Source organism: Vollenhovia emeryi, unplaced genomic scaffold, assembly GCF_000949405.1.
Source record: "Vollenhovia emeryi isolate VEMERY1.0 unplaced genomic scaffold, V.emery_V1.0 DF939241.1, whole genome shotgun sequence".
Classification (NCBI taxonomy): Eukaryota; Metazoa; Arthropoda; class Insecta; order Hymenoptera; family Formicidae; genus Vollenhovia; species Vollenhovia emeryi.
In genome coordinates, this window is record NW_011967125.1 from 396894 (window position 1) to 421910 (window position 25017).

At 40.6% G+C, this 25017-nt stretch overlaps 7 protein-coding genes across 12 annotated transcripts in view; 4 read left to right on the forward strand and 3 right to left on the reverse strand.

Moving 5' to 3' along the window:
- Positions 1 to 264: 264 nt before the first annotated feature.
- On the forward strand, positions 265 to 3396 carry LOC105560144 (probable protein S-acyltransferase 23). The gene is made up of 9 exons (XM_012008992.1): positions 265 to 573; positions 854 to 1095; positions 1194 to 1308; positions 1402 to 1527; positions 1596 to 2041; positions 2118 to 2367; positions 2429 to 2601; positions 2676 to 2841; positions 2917 to 3396. Exons 2-9 carry the CDS (start codon positions 926 to 928, stop codon positions 3118 to 3120), a joined length of 1650 nt encoding a protein of 549 aa, XP_011864382.1. The 5' UTR covers positions 265 to 573; positions 854 to 925; the 3' UTR covers positions 3121 to 3396.
- Positions 3397 to 3450: 54 nt separating this feature from the next.
- LOC105560145 (engulfment and cell motility protein 1) lies at positions 3451 to 7171 on the reverse strand. Its single transcript, XM_012008994.1, has 7 exons — positions 6869 to 7171; positions 6323 to 6616; positions 5818 to 6246; positions 5056 to 5472; positions 4534 to 4971; positions 4151 to 4457; positions 3451 to 4068 (listed from the first exon to the last, which is right to left on the reverse strand). The coding sequence occupies exons 1-7, from the start codon at positions 6998 to 7000 to the stop codon at positions 3905 to 3907; spliced, it is 2181 nt and encodes a 726-aa protein (XP_011864384.1). The 5' UTR covers positions 7001 to 7171; the 3' UTR covers positions 3451 to 3904.
- Positions 7172 to 8777: 1606 nt separating this feature from the next.
- Positions 8778 to 9654, forward strand: LOC105560168. Its single transcript, XM_012009046.1, has 3 exons — positions 8778 to 9119; positions 9202 to 9415; positions 9625 to 9654. Exons 1-3 carry the CDS (start codon positions 8797 to 8799, stop codon positions 9652 to 9654), a joined length of 567 nt encoding a protein of 188 aa, XP_011864436.1. The 5' UTR covers positions 8778 to 8796.
- LOC105560169 (angiotensin-converting enzyme-like) lies at positions 9544 to 11751 on the forward strand. The gene is made up of 7 exons (XM_012009047.1): positions 9544 to 9787; positions 9892 to 10080; positions 10155 to 10422; positions 10500 to 10608; positions 10783 to 11177; positions 11244 to 11480; positions 11520 to 11751. Exons 1-7 carry the CDS (start codon positions 9655 to 9657, stop codon positions 11749 to 11751), a joined length of 1563 nt encoding a protein of 520 aa, XP_011864437.1. The 5' UTR covers positions 9544 to 9654.
- A 123-nt stretch (positions 11752 to 11874) lies between these two features.
- LOC105560146 (YEATS domain-containing protein 2) lies at positions 11875 to 15507 on the reverse strand. The gene is made up of 4 exons (XM_012008995.1): positions 15396 to 15507; positions 12253 to 15212; positions 12095 to 12168; positions 11875 to 12014 (listed from the first exon to the last, which is right to left on the reverse strand). The coding sequence occupies exons 1-4, from the start codon at positions 15490 to 15492 to the stop codon at positions 11894 to 11896; spliced, it is 3252 nt and encodes a 1083-aa protein (XP_011864385.1). The 5' UTR covers positions 15493 to 15507; the 3' UTR covers positions 11875 to 11893.
- A 55-nt stretch (positions 15508 to 15562) lies between these two features.
- Positions 15563 to 21693, forward strand: LOC105560147 (venom acid phosphatase Acph-1-like). 5 transcript variants are annotated; one of them, XM_012008998.1, is made up of 7 exons: positions 15563 to 15640; positions 19405 to 19439; positions 19730 to 19834; positions 20255 to 20520; positions 20639 to 20789; positions 20955 to 21269; positions 21397 to 21693. In XM_012008998.1, the coding sequence occupies exons 3-7, from the start codon at positions 19733 to 19735 to the stop codon at positions 21592 to 21594; spliced, it is 1032 nt and encodes a 343-aa protein (XP_011864388.1). In that variant the 5' UTR covers positions 15563 to 15640; positions 19405 to 19439; positions 19730 to 19732; the 3' UTR covers positions 21595 to 21693. The 5 variants fall into 5 exon arrangements, with proteins under 5 accessions (XP_011864388.1, XP_011864390.1, XP_011864386.1 ...); XM_012008996.1 differs by lacking the exon at positions 15563 to 15640 and adding an exon at positions 16936 to 17204; XM_012008997.1 differs by lacking the exon at positions 15563 to 15640 and adding an exon at positions 17166 to 17238.
- Positions 21694 to 22775: 1082 nt separating this feature from the next.
- Positions 22776 to 25017, reverse strand: part of LOC105560149 (venom acid phosphatase Acph-1-like) — an 8338-nt gene continuing 6096 nt past the window's right edge. The window contains exons 4-6 of one of the 2 annotated variants that reach the window (XM_012009004.1): positions 23851 to 24134; positions 23559 to 23764; positions 22776 to 23313 (exon numbers count right to left, since the gene is read on the reverse strand). In XM_012009004.1, coding sequence (XP_011864394.1) covers positions 22975 to 23313; positions 23559 to 23764; positions 23851 to 24134 — 829 coding nt within the window. In that variant the 3' untranslated portion in view covers positions 22776 to 22974. The remainder of the gene's footprint in view (positions 23314 to 23558; positions 23765 to 23850; positions 24135 to 25017) is intronic. The other variant, XM_012009003.1, reaches the window with a different exon arrangement.

Consider the following 25017-nt stretch of genomic DNA (forward strand, 5'->3'; position numbering starts at 1 on the left):
CGAGTTGAGACGGGAAACTTGTAGTCAACCCAACTGGCTAGTTATTTTATTAGTTTATTACACAACGTTTCGATCCTATTTTTCTTGGGTCCTTTTCGAGCGATACTGCAAATCAACAACAACGTAACTATATGAAATAAAATGTAAGTTAATAAGTAAAACGGCTTTTCCGAGCTTACTCGCGCAGCTTTTCCTGGCGATTAGTCAGCGCGACACGACGTCCCAATTTCTCGCGCGTTCCCCGCACGCAGGCGTTTCCGTCGCCGCGTTATTGATTCGAATGCGCAAAACGCCGAGCGGCATTCTGAGAAATGCGGACGTCGCTGGTCGCGTGAGAAAAGCGCTTCTGCCCGTCGTACGTTCTCGCCGCGGGGCCGTACGAGTCCGACGCGGGCGTTTGAGGTCTGGAGGAAAAGCTGCACTGCCAGGTGAGGCCCGGAAGACATGGTTGGGCCCAATGTCTCCTTGTGACTAACCGTCCCGGAGGGTGGAACGATCGCCACGCAAGGCGCATCCTTCAGAACGCCTTCCGAACACGAGCGTACAAATACAGAACTCGCGACGCTGTGCAAGGTAAGGGGTGAATTGAAAGCGGCGACGTCGTCGACTCGAAATTGTGCTTGTTGTTGCAAAAAGTATTGGCTGGAAGTGGTTCGAGTTCGGCGTTGAAATTAAATCGGTTGTCGAAAGTGGGGCGAGAAGATATTACAGAACGAAAACGAGCTATCGCATTAATACTCGAGACGAATAGCGTAGAATTGACGACAAAGTATTCCGTCTTAACAATATTTGACCGCGCGACTTTTATTCTTTCATCTCTCCCTCTTGTCAAACTCGTGCAACGTCCTTACAGGTATATCCTGTGAGCCCTGTGGCAGGGCCCGGCGCGGCGCGATCCGTATGGGAACTAAGTCCAGATCCCGACATGGTCGGGCATCTACCGAACAATCCGATATCCGGCCATCAGAATCACAGTTCCAGCAAGGACACGCAGCAGAGGAGTCGTCCTGACGATAACATCTACGCGGACGAGGCCACCACTGGCCAGAGCCCCACCGATGAGACCAAACAGATCTTCGAGTTGCTCAGAGCTGGGTGAGATTTCAGAGAGCATCGACTCGCAGATTCTGAAAGAAGCAGCTTATTTGACGAAAAGATGGGAAAGAGCGCAAAGGAATCGTTTGTATGTGCAGTGAAATCGAGGCGGTCGAGGAGCTGGTCGAGAGGAACGGGCTGAGTGTGCTTAGTGCAAGGGACGAATGGGGATACACACCTGCCCATTGGGCTGCCTTGGACGGCAACGTTGAAGTTAGTTTCGAGAGACACGTTGTGATTAAAATGGTCACTTGTTCAAATTATTAAAACAGTCTAGACGATGTAAAACTTGCCTCTTTCCAACAGGTCATGAGATATTTAATAGAGCGAAGCGGACCCGTCGATCTACCGTGCCTCGGCACACAGGGACCCAGGCCGATACATTGGGCATGTCGGAAAGGCCATAGTGCGATAGTGCAATTATTATTGAAGGTACGTGTACCTTTTTACATCCATTTCATCAATGTCCTCGCGTCAACCCGTCTTTCCGTTTTTCTCAGGCGGGAGTCGCGGTCAACACGGCCGATTTTAAGGGCCTGACGCCTCTGATGACTGCCTGCATGTTCGGCAAATTTGCGACAGCCGCCTTCTTGCTAGGGTCCGGCGCGCAGGGACACTTGACGGACATCAACGGCGACACCGCGTTGCATTGGGCTGCGTACAAAGGACACGCCGAGCTGATCAAGCTGTTGATGTACAGCGGAGTGGACCTGCAGAAGCCCGATTACTTCGGCTCGACGCCGCTCCATCTGGCCTGCCTGTCCGGCAACGTCAGCTGCGTACGGATCCTCTGCGAGAAGAGCAAGATCGAGCTTGAACCGCGCGACAAAAACGGCAAGACGCCGTTGCAGCTGGCCAAGAGTCACCGCCACTCGGAGATCGTGCGCATCCTGCAGGCGGAGCAGAAGCGTCGTGCCAGATGGATACCGCCCGTTAACGAGCTATGGTTTGTGCTCGAGCTTTCTAAGGGAAGAACATTTCGTTTAGGCAAAATGTAAAGAATCCGTGCGTTTGCTTTCAAGGGCGTTGCTGTTTGGTGGGGCGGGCAACAGCAAAGGGCCGTTGCTGTTGTTTATGATATCTGTCCTGCTGTGGGGATACCCGATGTACCTGTTGAAGTGCATTCCGCTAACGTGGAACCTCTTGCGAGGCAGTCATTATTGCTTCATTTACTGGAACGTCCTCATGTGGATTTCGTGGATCGTCGCTAACAGAAGAGATCCCGGTTACGTGCCGCAAAACAGCGATACTTATTATAGGGCGATAAAACAGGTATTGCGTGCGATATCTGTGAAGCAATTGCAACGCGTCGTTACGACCCGCGTTGTTTTAGATTCCGTACTTCGATAAGTGGAAGAAGCGGAACGTCTTGCTGTCGCGATTGTGTCACAGCTGCAGGTGTTTCAGGCCCCTCCGGGCTAAACACTGTAGAATTTGCAACAGATGCGTTACGTATTTCGATCATCACTGTCCATTTATATACAACTGCGTCGGCCTACGGAACAGGTACGAGTTATACTCGCGTATGTTCGTACATCTTATCGTATTGCCTAATTTTCCAGCCTTCTATTTGCTTTCAGAATGTGGTTCTTCCTGTTCGTTATGTGCGTGGCGATAAATTGCTCTTTCACGTTATATTTCGCTTGTTATTGCATTGCAATCGAGGGCATTCAACTCTTGTACGTTCTCGGTGTGTTGGAGGCTCTTGTCTTTTGCGGACTCGGCTGGATTCTAACGTGTACCTCGGTAGATACAACATACGTACGCTGTTATATTTTTTTATGTACAAAGTTTCCATCTTATCTTACTTCTTTTCGATAGGTCCTACATGCGTGTATGAATCTGACCACCAACGAGATGTTCAATTATAAGAGATACTCGTATTTGAGAGACAAGAAGGGCAAATACTTGAATCCCTTCAGTCGAGGACCCATGCTTAATTTTATCGAATTTTTCCTCTGTCCGCCGGATCATCAAACGAACGATCTTCAGCATTATCATATTCTTTCGGAGGACGTCATATAAGACTCGGGGACGTATGAACCTCCGAATAATCTCTTCACGCACTCTCTCTCGCACGGAGAAGCGTCAAGCGCGATCACTACGTGTACAATGATACATTATTTTTTCAAGTTACGTGTACATTTGCACATAAAGAAGATTATCACCTCTTATGAAAGATACATTATATTTCAATTTATATCGCGCGACATTTTGCTGCCAGGGCACAAACTTGCAAAGATGTAGTTGAGAGTTTTATAAGTTGTAATGTTTCAATAAATCTTGAAAAATCTTGAAAAATTGAGTTTCACGATTTATTAAATGTATTACAGTTTACTCACATAGAGATATATAGATAATATAAAATACTGATAGTACAATAAAGATATATAAAGTCTCGTTATACATATAAAATATATTACGACAGATTGGTTATATTAACAGACGCTTCTGTAGTTAATTAAATTATTATATAAGAGTAAGATCGTCAACATGATTACGGTAATGTTACTTGTACCTATACGATTGGATAAATAATTTCTTAAAAAATACATAAAGTACTGCGTACGTATATAAAATTTATAAAATGTCTTTGGCAAAATATACTGCTATATTCTATATATTATTAAAATGCGCAATTGAAAGTTACGATCTAGAGAGAGAAATCTCAGTCTGTATCGTAGCAAATGTGTGAAAAGTCAGGTAAAATATAAAAGTCAACACTTGTAAACAAAGATCGATAGCTCAATATGCCTGTAAAATATTAATGCATGATGTAAACTATATAGACGGGCACGACTTACAGTTTTTACTTCAACTCGTAGCAAAAGTCATAATTTGGCGGTGGTTCAGGAATTGTGGGTGGATCTTGCGGGATATCGATCCCTTCGGCGTCTAAAAGTCTTAATTTAATATCCATGGATAGTAAAGTCTCCAAGTCATTTTCAGCCTCTTTACTAGTCATTCTATTTCCTGAAAGAAAGGAAAGAACCAAGTAAAAAAACATCATCCACCCGCGCGTCGCTTATAAATATAAGCGGAATATACGACGCACCGAGTAAAGCGTTAATGCCATCAGTCCAATAATCGAAAACTTGTTCATCGGGAGCAACGAAATCGAGACTAGATACTTCAACGGAGTCCAATGCCAAGGAAAACGCCAACTGATGCGTAGTCTTCCGTCTTTGTAGGTCTTTCATATGCGGACAATCCCTGCCGATTAGTAACCCTCGAATTTCGACTACCGCTAATTTCGTAGGGAGTTCGTCTATTGTCGGCACCGATTTCTCGTCGCAGTCTCCGTAATGGAAGACTTTGTGATTTGGCGATAAGCGAACGTACCAAAATTTATCTTTAATCCGCTAAAAATATATCGATACTTGTTAGGAACTTGATAATTTGTACGCAACATTGAACGTATGTCAAAATGATACACACTTGTCCCCTGGCACTGTATTTCATGAATCTGGTACCCTGCACTAAAAATCCTAGTCGTTGCTGCTGAATTAGCTCCAAGATTTCAGGAGTAATCTGTTCTCTAAGTTCAACAATTGGCCTCGCGTGGCTCTCCCATTCCTCTCTGTTTGTTCTTTCCTGTTGCCAGAGGTTGGTGATCGTCGAGTAGGGCAGCTGCTGCAGCTTGTTCTTGAACTTGTCCAATCCTGTGGGCTTACACTGAAGCGCCCTAGTAATCTGCTCGCGCACAACAGAGAAGACTTTGACGAAATCTTCCGTAGTTGCTCTCATTTCCTTCCAAGTTTTATTTAGCAAAACTATGCAGACACAATAAAACTCTTCGAAGGGATGATCGTGCGTAAAGAACATTGGATGATAAGACTGACCCTGTTCGCTGGGAGCTTCGCCAATGCGTAACACCTAAAATAATATTCGTTCATTTATCATTAAAACGAGAGCTTCGTTAAACGTATAATTTAAAGAGCTTTGGAAAATGTACCTCACCTCGCAAAGCAATTTAACAAGTTCTACGCTTGTTCTGCCGAAAGGACATTCATGCTCGTCTGCCCTGCACGAGTTCTCAAGAACGACCTTCGTGTAAGCTTCAGTATGATTACGCGCGAAATATACCATGCAGTCTAACGCAAGCATCCCCGGTGGAGTCTCGGTGAAGTCAAGAGCAGGATTGATGTCGTATTTGAAACCCAATTTCTTGTAATCTTTGGCGAAAAGTCCTTGCTTGCGAGCGGTCACATCTCCACTATTCGCGCCTTCCGTGTCGAAGGCGATCCTCCGTAGTTCCTTAATTTTGTCATGTGCGTCCTGATCCTGGGGATCCATCTTTGCCATCATTCGTTGCTCTAAAAGACTCAACATCAGCGTCTGCAATACATAGAGTTGATGCGCCATTTCCGCACCGACCTGTGAATCAAGGATATATTTAGAAGTGATAAAAACGTGTTCATTGGCTACTAGAAATAACCCTACTAATGCACGATTACAGATACACCAATGAAAACAAACTTTCTGCTTTAGCCTTAATATTTGAGACATTGAACATACATTTATACCAACGTAAATAAATAAAGTTTCGACTTGTAGCAAATGTTTGTTTTGACGATCGAGCACTAGGCACATGTGACAAATCTTAGTCTAGAAAACCTGGTAAGGTTGCACAGGTTGTTTCAATTCTTTTAAATTAATCATAAAGAGAAGACAAAGGTAAATGTAACTGCTAATAATTCTATACCAATATGTGATTTATACCTGTCCAGTAGACTGTATGACATTTGTCAAGAATACGTTCCTGACTTGTTTCGATTGTAACGTAGCAGAGACCGCTCGCCTTTTGTTCAGATCAGCCTTCAGAAACAGTGCGTTTATCAACGCTATCGCATTTTGTTGAATTTGCGGATTCATGCACTGCAAATGCATTACAAGATTGGGAAAAGTGACTTCCTTTTCCACTTGTCCATACTTCCCCGTCGAGTTCAGGACAATGTTCTCCAAAATACTCAGAGACGCCTCCACTATACTGGTGTCCTGAGGTACCGATTGGTTATTGACATAGCTCGCCACTTTGTTGATGAAGGGCGTTTCCAATATATCCCACGATACGATTCCGTGATCCATCAACTCCACAAACGATTGAAGCGAATATGCAAGCGTGTTTCCCTTATATTTGCCACCTTCCACCTGAAACGAGCACTCGTTATGCAAATGACTGACACAAGTCACGCTGTATTCGAAAAGGCTTTGAAAGAATAAGAACCTGTGAAATAATTAATGCCAATCCCTTCCTATTAATAAATTCCAGGGCGAAGGTCATGTCTATGCTGAGCGTGCTCAGCTTCTGCAGAGCTGTCACTTTCTCTTCTACCGTCCCATTATTGAGCTTGGTCAAAATGTCGCTCGCTGTTTTCGAGGGTGAAAACTCCAATCTGAGAATACTGCCATTCTTCACCTCGTTTCTATTTTTCTCCGTGATGTAATTCTGATTATTATTCTCTGAAAATTGCAGAGAGTACGACTCCGCCTCAGACAAGCCCCATCCGTTGCACAGCTCCTAAAATTCACACCAAACATTAGTCACCAATATTAAGTACTAACGTTCTGTCGACTCTCCTAATCTCGTTGTAGAGAATATAATTGGAACGAGAGGTAATTTCCTCGCGTGGAAATAAGTCAAGAGCCGCGGGGTGAAATTCCTTGGTGGAAAACGCTTCGTTTCCAAGCAAGATTTCGATAATTGGAGGATTGATTCAGACCCTGCACAATTATCAAGTTACGACACGCCGAGTGATAAAGTCGACCGTACCTGGATAATTCCGGCCAAAGGTTGCTTCTGATTGAACTCGATGAGCTGCGGCACCTGATCGGTCATCTGGACGGCGATCTTCACGATATTCGAATCCTTCTGGACCGGCATTTTGATCGCCTGCGTGTACATAAAAGGTGGAAGAGCGAGTTCCGTGCGGCGAGACGCGCGACTACGGTGTTACGTAGGCCCACGCCGGTCCAGCCAGGTCCAGCGTTTGTTTACAATCCGCTGGCGAGCTTTGACGTCTCCGCTGTCATAACGATTCCCCGAGATGCAGTTGCAGCGGTCACGTGACCGCGAGGTTAGAGCAGGCGGGCCCGCTTCCGCCCGTCGCCGGAAACGACGTGTGGATTTTGAATCCAATTCAACTTCCCATCGGATTTTCATCGCGAAGTTAAATTAAATTGAAGCTGCGAAACTTCGCGCACCTCAGGGGCTAATTTTTTTTTATTCAGGCAGCATGATTTGCGTGAGACGTAAAAATTCGCAACCTCAGAAAGCCGTGAATGTTTTGACCAGGATGTGTTTTATGTTTTAAATCCAGCAAGGGCCTGAGCGGAATAGCTGTCTTGTATTCTTAAGTCACAAGACAGTTATTGTGCCTTAAGGCAACGTTTTAAAACATAAAACATTGTCTTAAGAGTACAAGACAGCTATTAATTTAACAACAATTGTCTTGCGTCTCAAGTGTCACTTAAGCGTAAACTACAATGTGCTCTCGGCGTCCAGAAACATTGTATTTTGTAGCCAATGAATATGTTAAAAAATCTTTACAAGTTGATAAAATAAAATAGAATGTTTCTAGACGCAGAGAGCGCATTGTAGATTACAGGCTTTACAGTGATTGCGCGATACTTTAAGACAAAGATTTGAAACATGTAAACATTGCCTTAAGAAATAATTGTCTAATCTTCCAATACTTACGCTTCTCTTTAATACAGTTTACGTAAAACCTTATCGCGCGCAATCGATTCACAAAGTTGCAATCAAAATCTCATTTTCTCGAGAGACGGCAGGATAAGCATGGCGATGGAGTGTTTTTCTTTACGGTGGAATGAAAGCGGGAACGAAGGAAATGAAGTAATGAAGAGCAATTTGCTGGCGTAAGTAAAGCAATGCGTGGGCCTTGATTAAAGATGTGTATCTTCTGTCGCCTAAGAAAATACGAGAAACGGCGCAACTGCGGGCAGAAACGGTCCTCGAGCGCGGATAAAGGCTCTCGTTTTCCCACGATGGGATTAATTCTTCTCCGTAGGACGGCGGTGCGGCATCGTCGTCCGCAAGACATGGCAAGTGATCCGCGAAAACGTCTGCGAGATACCTTTTCTTTTCGCCTCGCAGTATGCATCGTCCTGCAGATTAGCAACGTCGCCTCAAAAAGTAAAGTGATTTTAAAAAAATTATACCTTAATTGAACGATGTGCTGTGAAATAATTAATTGTAAAGAACGTTTTATAACTTTGAATAACGACATTTAAAATACCTGAGAATTACCCTGCCGGAAATGATTCTACAAAACTATAAAACATAACTGCCAGAATCTAAGAAATTCTATGTAAATTTAAAGTGTTATAAAAATCAACATAAAAATGCTAGAATTGGAACACTTTTGTTAATTTTTGTAGTATTCTACAAGCAAGCGGATGTTTTAATTCTTTAAGATTCTGTTGTTTCTCCAATTTTTAAAACTAGTAAAGTTCTGTACTAATTTTTACAAAATTGTACATCTTCATGAAATACTAGTTGCAATAATTTCTTGATTTGAGAACATTGTAATTTGTGGTACTATTTCGTAGATATTTTTACAAAAAAAATAATGTTTCAACGAAGATATAAAAATTTCTACGAATTTCTATTTCAAGTCAATTTTTGTAATTATTTATAGAAATTTTCTCCGCTAGGGTACACGAGTCAGTTAATCTGTGATGCTCGTAACTGACGATTTATTTATTATGTGTCTTATAGAAATTGAGGAAATCGATCGTGGAACGTCGACGATTGTGCTCAATCGGATTGACAGTACATTTGAATTGCTAAATCGAGCGATCGCCGAATTGGAATGGCAGACTCTCGCAAACCGCTCGATTGTACCATCAGAAATATATATGCACTTTGTTCGTCTGAAAGTAAAGTTAAGGAACGAATGGTGCGCAAAATTGATGGACCTTCAAAATGATGGCGCATCCGTGAATGGAAAATTGCTACGCTTTTTGTGCAAAGGACCGAAATATACCGATGAAATAGCAAGGTACGACAGACCGATAATCTGGTAATCAAAGTTGAAAGCCTTTCAATTTAAACGCATTTTCGTTTCGTGTCTCTTCTTGCAGAAAAATCACTGCTATCAACGAAGTGTTGTCATCCGCATACAACTCCGCACGGATTTGCAAAATTGAAAATTACGTACAAAGATGTTACAGCGGTGAATTAGACGTAGGAAAGTTAATGGCAACTTCAAGGCGCGTTACAATTACAGCCGTATCTGAATTATCGAGTACACGGAGAGAATTTTCCCTTCAAATTTACCTTGAAAATCGTACAATCGTGAGACACCATGACATTTTGAAGAACTTTATGAGTTTTCTGAAATTTTCCTATACATATTTTACTAGTAATATTTCAAAAAACCTTCATAAAATTCGTCGAAATGCCGCGTTGTTCAACAATTGCACGATTTTCAGGATAAATTGTAAAAAATTCTCTCCGTGAACATATCTTTTGATTAAAGTTACGGCTCTCCAGAAATCTTCCAGAAAGAAGGAATATCGGATACCCTTTGTTGAATGTATAATCATTTATTTAGAAACGAGGAGGAATTACGTTGGGCTTGGACTGCTTGGAGAAATCGTATGTGCCACACAAAGAAACTCTTTGGCCAGTTAGTGAATCTTCAAAACACTGCTGCGCAAAACAACGGTAACATAACACTCATACTAAATGATGTATTGAGATTTAAAAAGAAAAAGGATGAAGTTTTTACTTTTAATAGCGTTAATAGTACTTACACTTTACTGTATAAGGCTACACTGATATCGGAGAGTATTGGAGAGAGGAGTACGAAATTCCGGACTTGGAAAGCGTTTTTGAAGAAATGTATCGACAAGTTGAGCCTCTTTATCGTCTTCTTCACGCCGTCGTGAGATTCCGACTTGCAAAGTTGTATCCCGACGTCGTTGATACGTCTCTGCCAATTCCCGCTCATTTATTAGGTAAAATAAGTAATACTGAAATAAGATAATGAAATAACAGATGCAACTCCTTTCTCTCGGCGTTATTCTTATAGGCAACTTGTGGTCGCAAAGTTGGGAAGCATTGATCGACGTGGTGTTTCCAAATTACACCACGATTATGCCGAGTCTAACGGACTCGATGACACAAGAAAATTACAGCGTAATAAAAATGATTAAAACCGCAGAAGATTTTTATACATCGCTCGGATTTCGACCGTTATCGTCAGAATTCTGGAAGAACTCTATCTTTGAACAAGAAACTGACAGGGGATCTAGCTGCCACGCAACCGCGGTCAACATGTATAAAAAGGATGACTTTAGGTATTTTTTATCATTAGAAGTTATGAGAATCGATGTTGTGAATTCAGTTGAAATTAACTGTACCTTGCTTATTTTAGAATTTTTGCGTGTTTAGAAACGCAACCGCAAGATTTCAACGTCATTCATCACGAGATTGGTCACATACAGTATTATATGGCATATCAAAGTCAACCGTCCTTTTTTAAAGTATTTAACCCTTTTAAAATTAAATTGTTACTATATAACTGATCAATTTATATTTTAAGTTGGAGCTACCTGTCGTTGTTTTGACAAGAATTAATTTAGTATATTTCTAAGAAGTTTCAGATTATAGTTTTCATTTTCATTTGTGTAATGTAAAATATGTGTCATTTTATTTAGAATGGAATCAACAGTGCTTTTCACGAGTCAATAGGCGATGCCATTTCGTATGGGGCAACTTCTTTTCGACACATGCACCGTCTCAGATTGATTCGTAGCGCGTTTGCAGCACCCGGTAATTTGTCTGAAGCAAATTCGCGTTTGCAAGATTCATTGAAAATGGCTCTTCTTTTAAAGCAAGCTTTACTTAAAATACCGCAAGTATCCAATGGACTAATAATAGAGAAATGGAGATGGTCCGTTTTCTCCGGTAAGATACAGCCACCGAGATACAACACATTCTGGTGGAGCTTGCATCGTCGATACATGGGCGTCGTACCGCCATCACAGAGGTCCGAAAAGTACTTTGATCCTGCAGCGAAATTCCATATCGCCCACGGTATACCTTATGCTGGGTATGTTGGAACGATTCGACACGAAAGATGTAGGAATGACACTAACAAATAATTTCACATCAACAGATACTTCCTGGGGAACTTTCTGCAAATTCAATTATTTCAAGGAATGTGCGAGGCATCGTTGAATCTACCAGTTGGTTCTACGGCGTTTAACTTACCTCTTCACAAATGCGACATTTATGGCTCAAAGGATGCGGGAAAGTTCTTAAGGTTGGTAAAAGCTTCGACTGCAAATTCTTACAAAATAATAGTTTTAATTTTGGTTTTTTTTTCAAAAACAAGGAAAGGAAATAGTAAAAAAATAACTTTCCTAACAATATGTATCTAAATGCTCGGTAGAAAACATGAAAAAGGATATATGAATGTGTGTAAAAAAAGTGATTTTACCTCACTTCATGCTTCCAGGTCTATTATGAAATTCGGAAGCAAAGCAGATTGGACATATGCGTTACATGTGACAACGGGTTACTCGGAGTATCGCGTGGAACCGTTCCTAGCTTACTATGAACCGGTTCGTAAATGGCTGCAACGCGAAATTGAACGTCACAGGATTCCAGTTGGCTGGAATTGAAATGAATCAATCTCGAGTTTTATCTCATGGAAACTCGCATCTGTCTCGATTTCCCTTCGCTGTCTGTCCAAGAATTATACTGATTACATCGTTGTATTCTAAAGTCCAGTAAGATTAAGCGATCGCTTGCTTGCGATTGTTGTCACAGTTCCGTTGTATTTAAATCCTGTTTCGAGCCCAAACCTTCATTTGTGAATATGTCAAATTCTTCACGACTCGCGAGAGCGTTACGGACATCGTTTAGTGTAATAACCTTAGGACATCTGCAATACACATTAATGAGATACATAATAGAGCGTACAAATCGTAGATGCATAGTGGTGCAAAAAAAAAGTATAATTACTCATTTCCGCTGTTTCTCTCCCGAGCTCTCGCCAGCGACGATCGAGTGAGATCCTCCACGAAACATTCGACAACCTGAACATAATGATGATCGCGAGGATGTAATTTTTATCTTATGTCTTAACAGTGAGTGCAATTTGCAGAAAAAAGAATCTTTACCCGCATTATTACGCGACTAGCTGCACAATATAGAACACCAGGAACAATCTCCTCCGGTCCGATCTTGACGCCGATATCTCGCGCGGTGTCGCACACGAAATTATGGAACGGCAGCAGATCTTCGTCAAGTTCAATCGGTATTAGCGTAGAACCGGCTGAATAATTGCTATTTTTGGTAGTGTCATTTTTTCTCCGATCTATTGCGATTTTGCGCGGACTCTCCTTAACACTCTCGACGTCGATCTCCTCGTCGTCGACGTAATTATCCGACGACGGTTGATTAGGCCCTTGCTGGCAGGTCTGCAGCCACGTTTGCAACGCGACCGATTCCGTACACGTGGACAAGACCGCGGCGGACGTCGTGGCATCGGGTAGTTTCTTCGTATCGCTCGTGCCGGCTGTTTCCTGCACGCCGACAGTATTCCGAGTCGGTGTGTAACCGTGCAGTCTCGCCCACAGTATGATCTCCTTGATGCTCCACAGTTGATCGTTCGGGATCGGTTTCATCCGCAGGAAACTTCGGATCGTCTTGGCGCGGTACCACTCCATAGCTCGCTGCTTGCCGACGTTGTACGCCAGGTATTCCGCCTCGCTGAAACACGCGTACGGATGTAGCTGTCTGTACTCGGGATCGCGAACGTCTTGCGTAACGATCGGCAATCGGCGTATGATAAATCGTATCAGCCCCTCTGTGTCGGTGATATTCACGGTGTTGATAGACCGCAGCACCGCTTCGTACAGATCCTTCTTACTCTGGATCTTAAGTTTGTCCTTGCCCAGCGTGATCTTCGTTCGCAGCACCACGGCCTTCTCCTCCAATCTCGCGCACGACACGGGCTCTTGGTTGCCGGTCGACGGAGCGTCGCTCCACGCCGCCTCGGCGAGGCCGCACTTGTATCGCGAATCGCGCGAGTCAGCTATCTTCAGGACCGGCACGTTCTCGCTGACGTTCAGCAACAGACTATTAGCCCCTTTCAGCTTGAGTACAGCAGACTTCCCGTCGTTGTTAACTGCGTCTTCCGGCTGCGAATTCGCCTTGACGTTGGGCGGCTTCTTTAGAATGCTCACACCCTGAGGAACGCGAACGTTTAGTCTCGCGATGCTACCGTCCCTCGGAACGGAAACTTTCACGTTGCCGGCGAGCATTTTTGAGTTTTCGTTCAATTTTGTCGGGAGAATACTCGTAAAAGCCACTGGCATTGATTTCTTATCCTTCAACAGGAGCACATGCTTGTTGGTCGAGGACGCGAATATATTTGACGGCGGTATGGAGATGTGCAGGGGCTTTAAATGCGAATTGTACATTTCCGAAGTAGACTTTTGCGAGCTGTTGAAACCATCGAGCGAGACACGTTTGCAGAAACCATTGGTCGCCGTTACTGCATCTTTGGCCGGGGTAGATTCTGAAGTCGTGAAATTATTCGAGTTTCTCGCTTGTAAAGATTTCACCGTGTCGGGCGAAAGTAGGCTCTTTGGATTATTGTTTTCTTGGAATGTGTTCACTAGCGAATCGTCCGTCGTCACGTTTGAAGATGCCAAAGGCTGGTAGTTGCTGGAAGACTGGATATCGCCATTAAATCTAACCGCTGCATCGTTTTTCTCGTTACTCTCGACTGTCGGCGAATTCGCCGCGAGTGCCGTACAGTCGTTTTCCGGATAGTGCTCCACAGTCGTGTTTCCTTCTCTCACGGTACAATGAGCGGAGTTGAAGTAGTTATGGTCATGTTCGATGTAGCAGAGTATCGTTTCGTTGAGTTTGCCATTGGCTAAACGAGCGATCGCGTCGTCGGGTTCAGTTTTTATTACAACGCTCTCTGAATTGTTTACCAACGTTAAATCCATTGATGAATTCAGTCGTTCGCGTATCTCGGAATCAGATGTTTCTGCTTTCACTTGCGCTCTCGCGGAAGCGTCGACAGCAAGCCGCGACATTTCCGCGGATCGTTTGTGAGTAACATCGAAACTATTGCCGTCGTTCGGTTCTATCTTTACAGAAATGTCACTAACGGAAGACTCGACGGGCTCGTCGTTACTCTGCCCCGGATGACGGGGTTCCGCCCCGCGAATCCACACGTCGACCACGGTCTCCGAGCCCAGGGTCTGCAGTCCCGTGTAGGTGCGGTCTAGTTTCAGATGGTGAATTATGTCCATGGGCTTGTTCAAGGCATTCTTGAAATGCAATTGCACCCTGAGAGGAAACTCGCCCCATCCTCGTCTGGTCAGGTGAAACGGGTACGACGTGACCTCAACGATGTCGTTCGGACGGTAACTCGGATGCAGGAAGAACCTCACCTTACTGACGAAAGTGCCGATGTTGGCATTCTCATCTTTGTCACCGCGCACGTACATCGTCCACTTGTGGCTGGACGCATCCTCTCGCCAATCCGGCGGGATCCACTTGGAAATGTTGCCGATGATAATGCGCTTGCGGACCTTGTGGCTATTCCCGCGAGACGGGCACGCCTTCTCGGGCACGCTGCTCTTCGGCGGCACGTAACGAGGTACCTTACGAGGCTGGGACTTCTCGTCCGACGGCTTCCGTTTCTCGCCTTGCGACGCGTCGTCGCGTTCGTTCCCATTCTCTTCGATTTTAAGCGGATCGCTCGCCGCAGCGCCTGCGCCCGACGCAAAAGACTCGTCATTGCACAGAAACCGAGGATCGGTCGACGTCGACGGCACCGCAGGATCAATGCAGCCAAAAGACTTGGGACTCTTTCCAAGCAACGTTTTAATCGCAGGATGAATCCTCGTCTGCTTCTTCGTCTCCGCGGCTTGGGGTATTTGACACTGTTTGCGGTTGTAAAAATTAGTGATTATGATGTAACGCAACAAATGAAAGACCTTCAGACTTTTGTGTATTCTCTCCTGTATCTGTAAAATTTCCTTCTCCTTCAAATCAATCTCCCGCGCGAACTCCTTCTCCACTATTGCAGTTATCTTTTGTGCGGTAGTGTTTCTTGCTGAAAAAAGAGAAAGAGAGAGAGAAAAATGTGTAACCTGTCTACAGAGAATCGTGGCGTGTTATCTATGGGAAGGTCTGAAATTTGTTAATATTGTAAATACTTGAGAGGTCAATCGTTTCGTTTATGTACTACGGACTAATTCTGTATGAAATTGATCATTAATGGAATCAATATGTTTACCATTTTCTTCGTAAATCTTCTGCTGGGCTTGGTCGTCGGAGGTCGCGGTGACATAATCAGGATCCTGACCGTTTAGCGATTCTTCAGGAGCACTCATTTATCGCGTTTGCACTTCGCTCGAGGGAACAAGAGTCATTTCAGAACGCAGGGTACAGCAGTTCTAGTTAGGTTGGGATTGACGCGACACTTGAAAACGTGAGATGACATCGAGCGACAGCCTCTGGACACGTCTGTAGAAAAAGAAGGTAGACTTAATTAATCTCGCCGTTCAGCGGCATCGCCGAGTCGTCGCTCAAACACTTATTGTTAGACGCACATCTTATCGCTCTTGTAAATATACGTGTACACAAAACTTTCGGACACTCAATTCGCGGAGGAGGTTAGAGCCGTCGTGGTTTTACCGCTTACGCGCGACCGGTTATTCGTATAAGCGAGCGATATTTTAGAAAAAAGAGGTACAGGTACGCGGACGCAAGGGTCAGATAACGTACACGTTCGCCGGAATGTCGAAACTGATATCGATAAAAAGTGAACCACATCGTTACACATCGTCCGACCGCGTTTGGCTGGCACGCAAGCGTGTGTACCGCGCCATATTGGCCACCGGGGCGACCAACTACGCTCGTGCGTTCTCCCCTATCGGAAGAAAAATAGGGACAAGTAAGTAAACGATTTCGGACTAGATCTCGGCAAACTGGAGCCGCGCCAAATTCAAATCTGCGCCGTTCCTTTAATGTGCCCGCTTCATTTTCTGGTTAAATATTAACAAGAGGTTAGCCGATTGCCTGTCCCTCCTAAATAAAGAAATCATCTGCCAGCCTAAAGGCGTCTAACAATTCCTTTTACCGTTAATCAAAACTACTGGCGATTCACATTCTTTCGTTGTTAATTTAATACTTTTTATGTGTAATATTTTTAGTATTCTTTGAATAAATTCGCCACCCACACGAGTAAATTTTTCGAAGCTTCGAAGTAGTTCAAAGTCTCGAGGTACGAATGTCGAAACCTTTGAAGGAAATTAACAGTCCTACTAAATAACACAATTAATCGAGAATAATTTTTATAAATTATATAATTGGTTTTAATACAATTGCTGCTGATATACTTGATGTATATTAAAAATATTAAATGTGATAATTTAATAAATAATTTTCCAAGCCAATGATCGGAATCAATTCTGAACATTTCCGTAACAGGATGATTCAGGGGATCGGAATTGTTCAATTATTTTCTAGATTTCTATCGTGTTTTCTAGGGGCGATCGGAATAATAATTCCGATCGGAATCCACTCCGAACATTTCCATGCTAGATATGTTGAATGGGCGACCGCTTGGAGACGCCGTTATCATATTAGAGTTCCCGCCAGTCAATGTGCTAATTAATTTTAATATCTGTCGTCTCACGAGATATGGTAAGAAAAGAAAAACAAAAGCCGACTAACGATAAGAACGAGTCGCGTCATTGACAACCTTTGCTTCGTGTACGCAAATTGTATATTTACGTAATCCATGCGAGAACGCAACTCACTCGTAGCTCAACTAGCATGTGTACTATTATTTCATTGGGCAGAATTTTGAGGGAGGAGATAAATATAAGTTCGTACGAGTATCATCCTAGTTGATCCGGATCAGTGTACGTTTTGAAGGCGATTCCAAAGGTTCTCGATAGAGACATTTACAAGATATCTACATAGACCGCAATGACGTGGGACAGTGGTTGTCGTCGTTCGACACTGCTATTATTCCTCTGCTACTCCACGTCGTTCACAGCGATTGCACAATATTGCGTAGTGAGAGAATGCAACGAGAGTACGTAAAGGTCACGGCATAAGCGTATGATTTTGTAAGTCGCGGCGAATTTCACGCTCAGCTCTCGGCTCTCATCAATAATTATCTGTTGGATGCGAATATTTTTATATTCCATTTGTGCGTTTTAAGAACTTTCCAAGAAACTTTCCATTAAATTGTTTTCAATGCGACTTGACACGATCACCCACAATCAGCTGATTACTACCAGGGTCTGCCAAGTCTTAAAATACATTCTGCGAAACGATAGCTATGCCGTATAGCTTTCTTGAAGAAATGGACAATATTATAAAATGTTAAGTTGTTAAACTTGATTAATATTTTTTAAAAACCGAAGATATCGTTTCTTATGTTGTTCAAACTATAGTTCTGTTTCCCGGATAACCAGTGTAGTTAAGTGAACAACTAAAGAGAGAACACATCGAACAGACGTACTGTTAAAGCCAACGGCACACGATACTATATTTCCTACTGGATTGCTTACGAGAGCCAATCAGAATTTAGCCTTAGGTCGTCTGATCTAAAAAGATGTCTTTTAAATATGTGTACCCTGATGGAAAAATTTTGCTGAAAATGTAATGAAATTAATGAGAAGTGAAATGAAAGTTATTGGAAACTTATTGAAACCATTTTAAAATAAATCATAAGTTTCGTTATGAAATTCAATGAAATACTGTGAAATTAGATGAAAGTTAATTAATATTACTAAAAATTAATAAAAAAATTTATAAATGTTGTATATTAAAAAATTTGCAGAATTTCACTGAAAATAAATTTTTTAATGAAAAATTGCTGAAATGATAATGAAATTGGGTCAATTGCAAGAGATTTTCAACCAAATTTCAGCAAATTTCTTACGTTTTCAGCAAAATTTTTTCATCAGGGTACTGTATGGGATGCTAGCAAACAACAGCACAATAGACGACATAGATGCGTAGCAAGATGCTAACATTTTTTGTTAGCAACCCAGTGAGAAATGATTCATCGATCGATGTCGAAAGCGATATCGATTCGACATCGACAACGTCAAATTGACGTCGATTCGACATCGTTTCGACATCGATTATAAATGAATCATTTCCCACTGGGAATATGAAAGCAACTTGTGCTCGCACTGGTTATCTGGGCTGCTAACATTTTACTGATTTATTACTCCGGCAATGCTGTTTAAGTTATAAAAAAAACGTTTAGCACAATGATAATAGTTTCGTACGATTATATGCGTTATTAAATCACATTGTTGGATAAACGCAACGACAAGAGCTGTTTTGCGTAGTTTTAATCGCAACAAAAAATTAAATAACTTGCCAAATTAGCTAACTTACAAATTTGTATTTGATGTATTTAGTCATTCTACAAATTGAAAACCCAAGTAGAACATATTAGTCACGAAAACATCAAGATAATATCATTCTTTGATCATTTTTTATGCATTACGATGACGTCAAAATAGCCCACCGAGAGCACCTATTTGTGACATCATTAAGACATCAAAATATTGTAAAAATAATCTTGTTTTACAAAGCAAGGCTAATTAAATATTATACATTAAAAATAAATTGAAGTAATATAGGGTAAACATAATATATAATATGACTGATCGTGTGATCTGTAATAATATATATTATTATACACATCACGAATATCATAAAACAGCATGTCAGAAATCAGTCATTGCAAAATAAATCTTGATGTCGATCATTTTATGACGTAAAATTCATCATTTTAATGTCACCTTGACGTTTTTGCGATTAACTTGTTATACTTGGGAATACTTTCGCGTAGCGCCGATATAAAATTTTGCAGTTTATTATATTTAACGCACACCTGTCTCAGTTATTGTTACAAGAAAATGTATACGTGACAAATCATTTCTCATTGGGACGTCATTACTAATCTCTCGTGTGATAGCACACAGCTACGCACGTCATCTCCTCATGGAATTTACGTTGACAATCACCGAGAAGAGACCAAAACAGCAGAAAGACACGTGATACTATACTTGACCGAGTGCGAGCTCTTTGTTGTCAATCAGTAGCCAATCTGTAGGCAAATTGTGCCAACAACTTTCGAGTCCGTGTCTTTCGAGCGGATAAACGCTCTTTCACTTTTCCCAATCATTTCGTAGCGCTTAATCGTGCAAGTATGAACCGCGTTCTTCTGCAGATATTTCTGCTCTTCCTAAGCTTGTTTGTGTCTTTAGGACAATCCGAGCTTCATTTGGAATTGGTACAAGTGGTAAGCATTCGCATTTAAATACACATATAACATTGGTACCATTACACAATTTTATGACGACTTACCAAGTTAAATAAAGTAAAATTAAAACATGAGATAAATGGACGTGTGAAATCAAAAAGTCGATAGAAGTTTGTTTCTTTATTTCTGCGAAAATCTAAATCACTGAAAAATATGAAAGTTCTGTAATGGTATCTTTTATCTTACTCGTAAATGTTAAATTAACATAGATTTACATTTACTCATTTCCTACATGTTGTAATAATATAATGTAATGCCGAATATTGCAGTTAATGAGACATGGAGAACGGACGCCGCTACTTAAAGAAACATATCCCACGGATCCGTATAACGTATCGACTTATGGACCGTTGGGTTTTGCCCAGTTAACTAATGTAAGTACAAATTAAATATCGATATTTAAATATAATATTAGTCTTAAAAAGTTAAAGAGATACGAAGTATTCTCTATTTTATTAGAATAGTTTGTAATATATTTTACATATACTTCACGCATCATTAACTTGTACTTAAGTTCTGTTCAAACCTGTTATCTTTATTTCCTCAGTGTGTCAAGGCATCGTTTACGTAAACATTATTCATATACATATGTATATTTACCAACCTTTGGCTGTTCTGAATATTTTACGTCGAATATTTCTCTCCACTCTTTGAGTCCCACAAATATAATTCAACTCTTTACTAGACGCGCTTCTTCATTCTTCACGCGTTATCTTAAAATTCTAACATATGTGCCACTGATAATTTTCTACAGTGATAGATAATTGACATAAACAATAAAAATTATCTTTCAGCGAGGAAAGCTGACGGAATATCGAATCGGAACAATGTTGAGGCAACGTTACAATGACTTTCTGGGATCGATCTACCATCCGCAAGATATCTACGCTATCAGTTCAGACAGTGATCGCACAAAAATGTCTTTACAATTGATGTTAGCAGGGTTGTATCCTCCAGATGTACCACAACTGTGGAATCCAGATTTACCGTGGCTCCCCATTCCTACATACTATGCGCCTAAAAAAGTAGACATGTTATTTAAAGCTAAACGTTGTCCAATGTTAGTATTTTAATTATCAATCATAAATTTTGTGCATATAAATGAAAATTATATTTTTAATTATCTCCTACTTATTTTCTTAATGCAATTTACTGTAACTTAATTTTTTGTATTATAGCTACAAGGCAGCTTTTGCTGAAACAAAAAAGATGAAAGAGGTCCGCGATAAAATCGCAGTTCATGAAAACTTGTTCAAATTTTTGATGGAGAAAACTGGACTAGCTATCGAAAAGCTGCCTTTAAACCTTTACAATCTATTAACGGCACAAGTGAGTACAAGATTTAGAAAAAATTTGATCTTTTTATATCAAACGTACAACTGTTATACTTTTCAATATTTTATAACACTTAAGATTAAAGTTATAATGATTGACACGTGTAAATATGAAAATGACAATTAGTGCTATATGTTTCGTTCACTTTTTGTATTTTAGAAAAACATGAATCTAACTCTACCGGAGTGGTGCACCGATGATGTGTATCGGCAGATGCAGGAAGCTGTCGTGCTGGATTATGAGATCCGTTCATACACGACTCAGTTGAAACGATTGAACGGTGGTATGTTCATCAAGAAATTCATCGATAACATAAACAAACGTTCGCGCAAGATGTATGTGTACAGCGGCCACGAGGTAAATATCGCAGCGTTCGGCAGGGCCCAAAATATTAGCGAACCGAAATTACCGGATTATGGATCGGCATTCTTACTTGAGAAACTGCGGGATGATTCTGGCAAACTTTACATCAAAGTAATTATATATACATTATATTTTTTCATAATAATTAACAAAATTGAAATACATATTAAGTCAAGGTAAACATTCGAAATCAATTAAATTATACGACCATTAATAATCGTCTGTTTCTTGTCCATAGATTTTTCTGTGGACAGGCACCACAGAAAAATTAATGCCCATCAAACTGGCAGGCTGCAATGAAGTTTGCCCTCTAGAAACTTATTTAGAGCTCGTGCGGGATGTGATACCTTCGGACAATGAGACGACTTGCTTGTGGGACAACATAACTAAAGAAGAATTGCTAGAGTTGTTTGCTGAAAAACTAAATTTGAACTAAAAAAATTTTGTACACGGACTGAATAAAATGGATACTGTATACGTATTTGTATATGAGACGTTAATAAAGTTTGAAGAATAAATGAAAGGAGTAAAAGCAAAGTCTCGAGGTATTGTTGTTGCTTTTCCGAGATGCTGATTGGTTGTCTCGCTTGTGCGATACGACATGCTTCAGTCACGTTATTTGCAGCTGTCAATTTTTAGACACAGCAAATGGCACGCGCGAAGCGCGCGCTTGTGTGTGTGTAAGAGAAAAAGTTTTTACCTAAAAATTAAACTTTCAAACGTGCACCATTTGTACGAAAAACGGCATTTTTTTAATTTTCGTACGTTTTTTACTTTTCGGACTAATCTTATATAAAACAAAAATTTTGGGTTTTTTGTTCCAGTTTAAAAATTGGAGGAGAAATCTTTCCGGCCGCGGAAAGTAATAGGCTTCCTTTGCTGAACTCTGACGCCATTTTATTTAAAAAAAAAATGAAAAAATTTGTGAATACATTTCGAAGTATGTACAATAAAGGCCTTAAAACAAATTTGATAATCCATTCATTATATCCCCATAAAAACTTGTCAAAATTAGGCTGTTTTTCCGGGCGCTAGAGTGGCATTACCCCTTAAAATATTATAATCCAGTTCGATGATCAAAGATAGCAGATTTATCTTCGTATTATCGTGTAGCTAAATGCGTCTATCACTTTAGGCAAAAACAAGGAAGAAAATTGTACTGAGGATGGAGTGCACGGAATGCAAGTACATAAAACAAATTCCGCTGAAAAGGTGCAAGCACTTTGAGCTGGGAAGTGACAAGAAGAGAAAGGTGAGCGCGAATACATCTAGAGGATAAACAGATGAGAGTACGCGCTGGTGTACGATACGTGGAGTAAGGAGTAAGGGAGAGCTTTTGATGTAAGAAAGCTAGAAGTTAGGGCTCTCCCTTACTCCTTACTCCACGTATTGTAGACCAGCGCTTACTCTAGCTTTTGGTGTAAGAAAGCTAAAATATGGGCATAATTTTTAACATATTTGTAACACTGATTGATGGCATTTTGATTCACCGAGAGTAAGCCTAAGAGCTGAAGTAGGAATAAGAAATTATATGGATTTATTTCCTTACTCATACTCCTTACTCCAGCTTACTCCATGTATTGCAGACCAGGCCTTAAAACATGCACAGATCTTGATCAACAAACTACCGTTTCTCTTTTTTAGATCAAATGATCCAGTGCTAAACTACCTACTCAACGTTGCGCACATTCTGCATTCTGTATTTAATAAATAAATAAATCTATAGGAATTTGTACATCTCTTTATTCTGTATTTTACAATGCAAAAATTTTTTAATATGCTTGAGATGATTTATCATAAGATAGCGCGTACAGCGTTAAGTTAAATGCACGCTCGGATTCTTATCGTACCTTGACCGTCGTATCACAATCCGTTGGCAGTCATCTTCACCTCCCCGACCAGGCGCATTCGACTGCAAAATATAGGTCGACGACGCACTGCCCATAAGGGTGCAGACGCGAAACCACTGTTCTTCCTCGTTATCTGCGAATCTTCTCCTGCGAATCTGTGCAAATGTCTTATTGCAAACCATTTCTTCATAAGATGGAATCAATTCTCGAGTCAGATCCACGAACTTATCGAAAGGACAAAGGGTTTCGCAACCTGGGATTGTAAGTTCGATGATACTCGGTGGAATGCCTCGATAATATAAAAGCTGTAAAGTTATTACGTAGCATAAATAATTAAATTCGTTATGTATGTTCATTAATAAATAATTCAAATTGTTTCATATGTTTATGTTTTCATAAAATGATTCTAAACATTAGAAAATTAATAATATATTTACGGTATAAACAGACTTTTTATTTTACATTCGCTTACTTTTTAATAAAGAATTATTTTTAGTAACGTTATCATGTACAAAGAGATATTTTACAAACTATTTGATATTAAACTTACCTTTACATAATACTGCGTGTTTTCTTGTAACATTTCTAGAATAACTGCGCTAGAGTATTCAGGTACATGAGCCTCGTACACATTAAACGAGTGCAATAGTCCCGCGATGTTAGTTTCGTGACCGCCATATAAATAAATTTTCGTGCTTGATAAAGGCGGATTCTGCGCGGCTAGCATATTCGTCAACATCGTGTCGATTATTGGACCTATAAAAAATAAGTACGAGTATGTAAGAAAGAAAGCTTAGATGTTATAACCGTTAAATTATACAAAACCGTTTAACAGTTCTTACCCGAATGCAGCCTCTTTAATAAAGGAGTGGAATTTGCAATATTGTATGCAGCCACGATTGCATCGAATAGTTGACCGTCCGGGAAATATTCATGCGCCCAATTAGGAAGAGTCAGATTCATAGATGATTCTGCTACAAAAGTGTGATACAAATAAAATAAATCCAGAGGCTTCTCGATCTTCTTGTCGGTTAACCTTGTCAATTTATTCATCATGTCCTCGAATTGAGACATTTTCGTTTTCGTTTCGGGTAATTCTAACACTCGATTATACTCGTTGAGATACCTGAAAATAATCTCAAATTTAAATCTCTTTATTCGTGAAATTTTCAAGTTTTAAGATATGTATATTTTGCAATCATCTTTAACATTTACGATATATTACAATCTTATTTTAATTAAAGTTAGTTGGTTTTCTGTTATTTGTTTAAATATTTTTTATGTTCTCTATTTGCCGAGCTCTATATCAAAGAACTTACACGAATCCTTTAAACAGTTTATTGTTCGTCGTTTTATTTATTTCTTTGCAAAATTAATCATGCTTACCGTGGGCACTCATCACCTAAGAAGAAATTATCGACAATACGTGGTATATATGTCGTTGGAATCGGTTGCCAATTTAACGAGGGATTCCACCGTTGTCGAACATCTATTGGTGGAAACAAGGCGGCGAGAACGAGTTGCAGAGACATTTTCGTTCTATCATAATCCGAACTGTGACCATGAACGAGTGTTGGCAGGTACATAAGTCCCAGAAATTCCTTATACCTGTCACGCAAAGCTATTCCTAATTCATACTCGCGCATCTTCCCTCGCTAGAAAATTGCATTAATTATTAAAATACATATATTAATCAATCTTAGATCATATTACGATTGAAACGAATGTAATTAATTTTCTATCACCTCTATCATTAAGTGCTAACTCTATAATATTACAAATTTTTTAAATCAATTTACAATTCAAAATTTAACCATTCACCTTTATAGAAATTAATTTTATTTTAATTCATCCTTCTCACCATATCGCTTTTTTCGGAGAATTATTCGGAAGAAAGCGTCGTTACACTGTACTTACATTGGTCAATTGTCCTAAACCTACTGGGTAGAAGGCATAAGTTAAATAGGGATCATTCGGAGACAATTCGTATCCGTTATTATCACACTGAC

Excerpts from the sequence above, each read along its gene's own strand:
- LOC105560169 (XM_012009047.1), top strand. The coding sequence starts at position 9,655 with ATGTATAATCATTTATTTAGAAACGAGGAGGAATTACGTTGGGCTTGG. Across the intron at positions 10,423-10,499 it reads TATAAAAAGGATGACTTTAG|AATTTTTGCGTGTTTAGAAA; the intron begins GTATTTTTTATC and ends TGCTTATTTTAG. Across the intron at positions 11,481-11,519 it reads AGGAAAGGAAATAGTAAAAA|AAAACATGAAAAAGGATATA; the intron begins AATAACTTTCCT and ends AATGCTCGGTAG.
- LOC105560145 (XM_012008994.1), bottom strand. The coding sequence starts at position 7,000 with ATGTACACGCAGGCGATCAAAATGCCGGTCCAGAAGGATTCGAATATC. Across the intron at positions 6,617-6,868 it reads CTTTGGCCGGAATTATCCAG|GAGCTGTGCAACGGATGGGG; the intron begins GTACGGTCGACT and ends TGTGAATTTTAG. Across the intron at positions 4,972-5,055 it reads TTGTTAAATTGCTTTGCGAG|GTGTTACGCATTGGCGAAGC; the intron begins GTGAGGTACATT and ends ATATTATTTTAG.
- LOC105560168 (XM_012009046.1), top strand. The coding sequence starts at position 8,797 with ATGCTCGTAACTGACGATTTATTTATTATGTGTCTTATAGAAATTGAG. Across the intron at positions 9,120-9,201 it reads TATACCGATGAAATAGCAAG|AAAAATCACTGCTATCAACG; the intron begins GTACGACAGACC and ends CTCTTCTTGCAG. Across the intron at positions 9,416-9,624 it reads ACCTTGAAAATCGTACAATC|AAAGAAGGAATATCGGATAC; the intron begins GTGAGACACCAT and ends GAAATCTTCCAG.
- LOC105560146 (XM_012008995.1), bottom strand. The coding sequence starts at position 15,492 with ATGAGTGCTCCTGAAGAATCGCTAAACGGTCAGGATCCTGATTATGTC. Across the intron at positions 15,213-15,395 it reads GAAGATTTACGAAGAAAATG|CAAGAAACACTACCGCACAA; the intron begins GTAAACATATTG and ends CTCTTTTTTCAG. Across the intron at positions 12,169-12,252 it reads CTAGTCGCGTAATAATGCGG|GTTGTCGAATGTTTCGTGGA; the intron begins GTAAAGATTCTT and ends CATTATGTTCAG.
- LOC105560144 (XM_012008992.1), top strand. The coding sequence starts at position 926 with ATGGTCGGGCATCTACCGAACAATCCGATATCCGGCCATCAGAATCAC. Across the intron at positions 1,096-1,193 it reads TTCGAGTTGCTCAGAGCTGG|TGAAATCGAGGCGGTCGAGG; the intron begins GTGAGATTTCAG and ends TTGTATGTGCAG. Across the intron at positions 1,309-1,401 it reads CCTTGGACGGCAACGTTGAA|GTCATGAGATATTTAATAGA; the intron begins GTTAGTTTCGAG and ends TCTTTCCAACAG.
- LOC105560147 (XM_012008996.1), top strand. The coding sequence starts at position 17,096 with ATGACGTGGGACAGTGGTTGTCGTCGTTCGACACTGCTATTATTCCTC. Across the intron at positions 19,440-19,729 it reads ATTTGGAATTGGTACAAGTG|TTAATGAGACATGGAGAACG; the intron begins GTAAGCATTCGC and ends CGAATATTGCAG. Across the intron at positions 20,521-20,638 it reads AAAGCTAAACGTTGTCCAAT|CTACAAGGCAGCTTTTGCTG; the intron begins GTTAGTATTTTA and ends TTTGTATTATAG.